The 6,073-nt window shown below is 39.5% G+C and overlaps 1 protein-coding gene across 1 annotated transcript; it reads left to right on the top strand.

Moving 5' to 3' along the window:
* The first annotated feature begins 990 nt into the window (after positions 1-990).
* LOC124294536 lies at positions 991-4,766 on the top strand. Its single transcript, XM_046740151.1, has 4 exons — positions 991-1,138; positions 1,308-1,489; positions 3,128-4,632; positions 4,760-4,766. Exons 1-4 carry the CDS (start codon positions 991-993, stop codon positions 4,764-4,766), a joined length of 1,842 nt encoding a protein of 613 aa, XP_046596107.1.
* Positions 4,767-6,073: the final 1,307 nt, after the last annotated feature.

The raw sequence follows: 6,073 nt of genomic DNA, 5'->3' as shown, positions 1-6,073 counted from the left end.
ATTACTGTATTTACGATCTTTTCGACCCATACGATGCTAGTGGCAGAGCGTAAAACTAATTGAAAGACGGGTTTTTGAGGACGCCGTTATTACTTATTCTCCTATGTTGTGTCCACTCCTTTACACTAGTCTCCATGGACATATGAGTCACACACAACGTAAGGTTACCTGTGTATGAGTATCAAAAAGATTGGTTAGGGTTTCGCCAAATAATAATAATAAGCTTATGAATAACTCGTAGCGCCGCTCTTGTGGCCATAAGTTGTACTTTTGTTTCGGACGTGAACTGACAACCCCCCGCCACATTCGTTGCAAGACCTGTTGAGCCCACGAGTTGAGCCGCTGCAAGCAGCCCAGAAAGTGTCGACCACGGTCTTACCTACAGGACTGGAATCTCGGTCAAAATTTCAGTGGAGGGGGGGTGTCCTCTTATTGAAGCACCGATCGGTTCGCCTAGTGACCACGAGTGTCGCTGCGATAGAGGGATGCAGGCCACGATGCAGGCTGTGTGAGACAGACGGAAACAGGTTTAGCCTGCATCCCTCTATCGCAGCGATACTCGTGGTCACTAGACAAAACGATCGGTGCTTCAATAAGAGTACATACCCTCACTTAGCCCCCTGGCACTCACCACTGCTCGTATACTAAAGAATTGTACGCGTTTTGTCCCCGTTTTTTAGTTCCTCTACGTGGCGCTAGTAGACTTCTGACACGCTCGCTGCCCTCGCTGACCGCGCGCAAACTTGTCAGACAACTACTAGCGCCACTAGTGGTGGAGATTGGCGGCACTTTTAGCAACGTGTGTCAGGGACACGGTCTTACATACAGGTCTTGCGACTCTGAGTTTCGACGTGGGCCTCTTAACGTGTCAAGCCGCTAGCGTCGCTGCGATCGAGGGATGCCCGGTGCGACAAGGATGACGATAGTCGCGCTCGCGCGTCACATGGGCGTGGAATCAGTCGTCAAAGGCTTATTCAAACATTGTAGGTTATGTTGATGCATCCCTCGATCGCAGCTCCATCTGGATTTTTCTTCAACAGAGGAGCCACTCTCTACCATTGGAATTCTATTGAGTCGCAAGACCTGTATGTAAGACCGTGGTCAGGGAGCTACCCCCACCACCAGAGTTTCCAGACCTGTATGTAAGACCATGGCAGTGTTGCCAATCGTACGATAATTTAAAGCTGGGTACGATCTACGATAACGTGTGTACGATATATGATAATTGTACGATAAAATAGAAAAGGTACGATAAAAATTTTTCGTCGTCGGCAGTACTGAGATTAAAAAACGGTTCAATTTCGCAGACCCAGTTCTCCCACTCTTGGAAGCTTTCACTCCAATCAAAGCCATGAGCCAAGACTATCGTAAGCATATGCCGTCCTTACTTCCAGTAATGCAAGTAACACGACGATTAGCGACTGAAGATTCATATCAAATAATTGACGACGAATGGCGACAGCTACTATTCCATGCCTTACCTAGCAATGTAAGCCATACTGCTGATGCCGATGTATTTTGGGATAAAAATCGCGAATTGAAAAACGGCGAGGTGAACCTTTTTCCGAATTTAACAAAATTTGCGCTTAACGTACTGGTAGTCCCACATTCAAATGCAGAGTTTTCGTGTGAACGAGTTTTCAGTAAAGTCAATTTATGCAAAACTGAAACCCGAAATAAGTTGACTACCGAAACCGTTCAAGGGTTACTCTTAACAAGTCAACATCTAGAAAAAGATTGCAGGAAATTTAAGCCTGCAAATACGATGATGGAAAGAATGACTAAAGCGACGCTATATCCTCAGAACAATGAAAGCACTGTGAATTCAGACGACGTTTGCATAAGATTTAGTGAGGTCTAAGCTAAAAAATTTTCCACGTACGTATATTTTAAGTTATTAACAGTACGATTTTCGAAATGTATTTTTTTAAGCTGCCGACATTTCTAAAATGTTGTGTTATAGCGTGTCATCGTGATCCTTAAGTAATAGTTGAACTCGTTTCCGAGCATATAATTATAGCTATATCAAAGTATATGTTATATTTTGAAGTGAAGTATATATAGTGTTCTATTATCTAGTCCATACAAATAGTTCACTACTTTTCAAGGTAATACCGTGGAACGAGTCGATTACAGCACCAAGGGTAAATTAATACCATAAGCAATATTTAAATTTAGTGAAAAAGTGCAAAATGATATTGCGATAAATAAAAATATTACTAATGTGTTGAAAAAATGTTCTTTATTAATTGTTTCTCCATTTTATTGCAAAGTGCCAAAGAGTTTAACTTTTTTTTTTATTAAAAAAGATATGAAAAGATACAAAAGATGGCACTGGGAGCATAGTCCCATCTAGCTGTTTAGACTAAATACTAGACTAATTTAACTTTGAAAACCTTGTCAGGACGTGAACTCTATCGGAAATGTATTTTGCTACATCAATTAAAATACCGATAGTTGGTACGATAATTTTCTGCCAATGTACGATAATTCCGCCCCCTCTGTACGATTGTGGCTCATTTCAGGTTGGCAACACTGAACCGTGGTGTCGACCAATCCATCTTTGACTTTTGACCGATGTAAAGAATCGTCGCTGAACTATTCAGATAAGTATTTGATCAAAACATGTGATACTATTTATATTTATTAAACATCCTTGCATATTATTTATACCACTATGTCTAATTTTGTTAAAACCTAGTTGTACATTATTTTATTTTTGTTCGTGACAGATATTTAAATAAAATGTTCTGAGGAGGGCCCCCACCATGGCCGAAACGTTAACACGATAAAAAAGTGTTTTGAGTTGTGACCTTCATATCCAAGAATAACATTAATCAACAAATCTCCAAGGTCAAGATAAATCGTCTTCATCATATTAACGGAATAAAACGTGGGAACCATGGGGTTTTTTCATGATATCTCTCTTGCATATGGAAAGACTTTGGCGGGGAAGCTGCGACGTTGGGCCACCATATCCGAGTCTTTGTTGAAGCTTAAAAACCACCGCATCTTTCTTCTAAACTGCAAGAAACGATCGATTTTACCAACCCATTTAAAATTCCCTAAGCTTATCTCGAACGTTATTAGTTTTAAAATGTCTAAGTCACGTACTGTTTACGCATAGAATGTACACAAATTTCAAAGGTCGTTACTTAATCTAGAGATCAGTGACGCTCACGCGACCATTGTCAAATACCAAAATATTTTGTTGTCGCTTGAGAATGATATTTTAATTGAATTACCGGTTGAAGTGTTAAAGAAATTCTTCGACACACAATACCTGAAATTGGAACCGGCCTTCAACGCTTACAAGGCGGCTAACATCAACAAGTTAGCTAATCTGATTAATAACAAAAAACGGCTCACTTCTAATCCAATTGACCCGACCTTTGAAAATTGGATTGTAAACCTCAGCAATACTGATATTCCTGTCAATGTTACCGACGTGCTAAAAATGGGACCCAAATATGGCATTCCTTTTAAGACTAACTGCATCCCAACCAACAAACTCATCTCTGATTTCGAATCAAAGATTTCCTTCATTTCTTCTAATTCTCGTAATACGGCCCGCCAAGATTTTACCAACACTATAAAAAAGTTCATCAACACTCCTGCTCCCCTTCACGCTGACAAGAATATCCTTCATAAAATCAAAGAAACTAAGATCTTCCAAAATAACAACCAGGACTTACTTTTCTTGAAGGCGGATAAGGGAAACACGACTGTTGTGATGAACAAACAAATGTACGAGGATAAAATGTTGCAACAACTCTCTAACAACAACTCTTACAAAGTTGTTAGATACGATCTCACCTGTACCTTGCAACAAGAAGTCAAAAAACTAACAACTGATTGGTCTAAAAGCAAACTCATCTCTGATCAACTGAGAAGTCAAATTGCAAAAACTGATTGCCTACCACCTAGAGCTTACGGACTACCGAAAATCCACAAACCGGATACACCGGTACGAATTATAGTTTCCTTCACTGATAGTCCGACTATCAATCTGGCTCGTTTCCTCAGTCAATGTATAAGTAACAACATCATACCTCCCTTGTCACGGGTAAGAGATAGTTTTGCTCTGGTGAATGCTATTAGGGACTTTCATCTTCCAGCTGATCATATTTTAGTTTCGCTGGATGTTGTATCTTTGTTCACAAATGTACCACAAGATCTTGCAATCAACGCTGTTAAACAACGCTGGCATCAGTTGGTGGACAAAATTCCGGTCCCACTTAACGAACTCTTAAAAGCATTGCACATATGTTTTAAGGCTGCCATATTTAAATTTAACCATAACATATATGCTCAAACTTATGGTTTACCGATGGGCTCACCGCTCTCTCCAATTTTGTCTGATTTGGTTTTGGATGATCTTGAACAATATTGTCTCAATAAACTGGACTTCAAGCCTTCATTCTTTTTCAGATATGCAGACGACATAATTACAGCTGTCCCTTCAGATAAAGTTGCAGAAATGCTTTCAGTTTTCAACAGTTTCCATCCGAGACTACAATTTACATCTGAATTAGAGTCTAATCACCAAATTAGCTTTTTAGATGTCCTGATCATCAATGATAACCAGCTCATTAAAACTGATTGGTTTCATAAGGCTACTTGGTCACAAAGGTATTTAAATTACCATTCTCACCATCCCAGATCATACAAAATTGGAACGATTAATTGCTTAGTTGACAGAGCGATCCGACTCTCAAGTATGGAATTTCACAAAAAAAATTTGTCCTTGATTCAGCAGGTACTAAGTAAAAACGACTATCCACCTCGCCTGCTCAACAAACATATAAAGTTTAAATACGATTCCATCTTGTCATCGACCAGCCCTAACAACAATATCGATGTAACTACTACACAAACCAATCAAAAAAGCTATATTTCCATCCCATACGTTGCGGGGTTGTTTGAGTCACTCAACAGAACATTCTCTAAGTACAAAATTCAATTTGTGGGCAAATGTGCACATGATCTATCCTCGATGTTTGATTCGGGTAAAGACCCCTTACCCCTGGGTATGCGCTCTGGTGTAGTTTACAAAATACCTTGCAACCATTGCAACATGTCTTACATAGGCCAAACTAGTAGGCAACTACACACCAGGATAACCGAGCATAAACGCAATATCCATGAACACGAGGATAATTATACTGCATTGACGAGACATGCCATCGATTTCGACCACTCTTTTAATTATTCTCAAGCCAGCATTATTGACGTCGAACCGTTGTATTACAATAGGCTACTGTTAGAAATGTGCAATATTGTTGCACATCCCAATTCTGTCAACCGTAAGCAAGACATAGAACATCTAAGTAATATTTACACCTCTGTGATACGACCATTGTAATTGTCCATTACCGACTGAGCTTGCTCTCGATTTTACCTCCTTAACAAAAATTTTGGTTTCCTTTTAACCCGTTGACTCTGCGTTGCTCTGATAACTATCGAGATCGACCTCCTCCCACTACACACTGGACGTTCCACTTGTGCTTATGTGCTCTGGACTCAACCATAACGGCCCGGCGGCGGTGTGTTTTATTTCATTTTACCAAACCAACAACAAATATGAATTCGTGGGAATTTCGTGTCGCGAACGCAGTGTGTTTCGGTTTTTGTTTTTTATTGTTTTTATTGTTCTATTTATTCATCAATTACCAACACGCATTCTATGTAATTGGAAGTGTCATCTCATACGAGGTAATTCCTCTTTTATACTTGCTTAAACATCCTTGCATATTATTTATACCACTATGTCTAATTTTGTTAAAACCTAGTTGTACATTATTTTATTTTTGTTCGTGACAGATATTTAAATAAAATGTTCTGAGGAGGGCCCCCACCAGGGCCGAAACGTTAACACGATAAAAAAGTGTTTTGAGTTGTGACCTTCATATCCAAGAATAACATTAATCAACTATATTTATTATAATTTGCCAGATCGTCGTAGTGGCCATATGAAATGCATATCAATTTTGAATAACTCGTGAGGATTGTTACGTTCCGAGAGGAACGTTTCGAGTCGACTCTGATTCGCCGCGTGATTTAAATTGTTCTC

The sequence above is a fragment of the Neodiprion lecontei genome, chromosome 1 (assembly GCF_021901455.1).
Source record: "Neodiprion lecontei isolate iyNeoLeco1 chromosome 1, iyNeoLeco1.1, whole genome shotgun sequence".
Lineage (NCBI taxonomy): Eukaryota > Metazoa > Arthropoda > Insecta > Hymenoptera > Diprionidae > Neodiprion > Neodiprion lecontei.
The sequence above is the reverse complement of the archived record's forward strand: the minus strand, read 5'-3'. Positions and strand labels throughout refer to the sequence as shown.

Excerpts from the sequence above, each read along its gene's own strand:
- LOC124294536 (XM_046740151.1), top strand. The coding sequence starts at position 991 with ATGTTGATGCATCCCTCGATCGCAGCTCCATCTGGATTTTTCTTCAAC. Across the intron at positions 1,139-1,307 it reads CCACCAGAGTTTCCAGACCT|ACCCAGTTCTCCCACTCTTG; the intron begins GTATGTAAGACC and ends TCAATTTCGCAG. Across the intron at positions 1,490-3,127 it reads TCCATGCCTTACCTAGCAAT|AATGTACACAAATTTCAAAG; the intron begins GTAAGCCATACT and ends GTTTACGCATAG.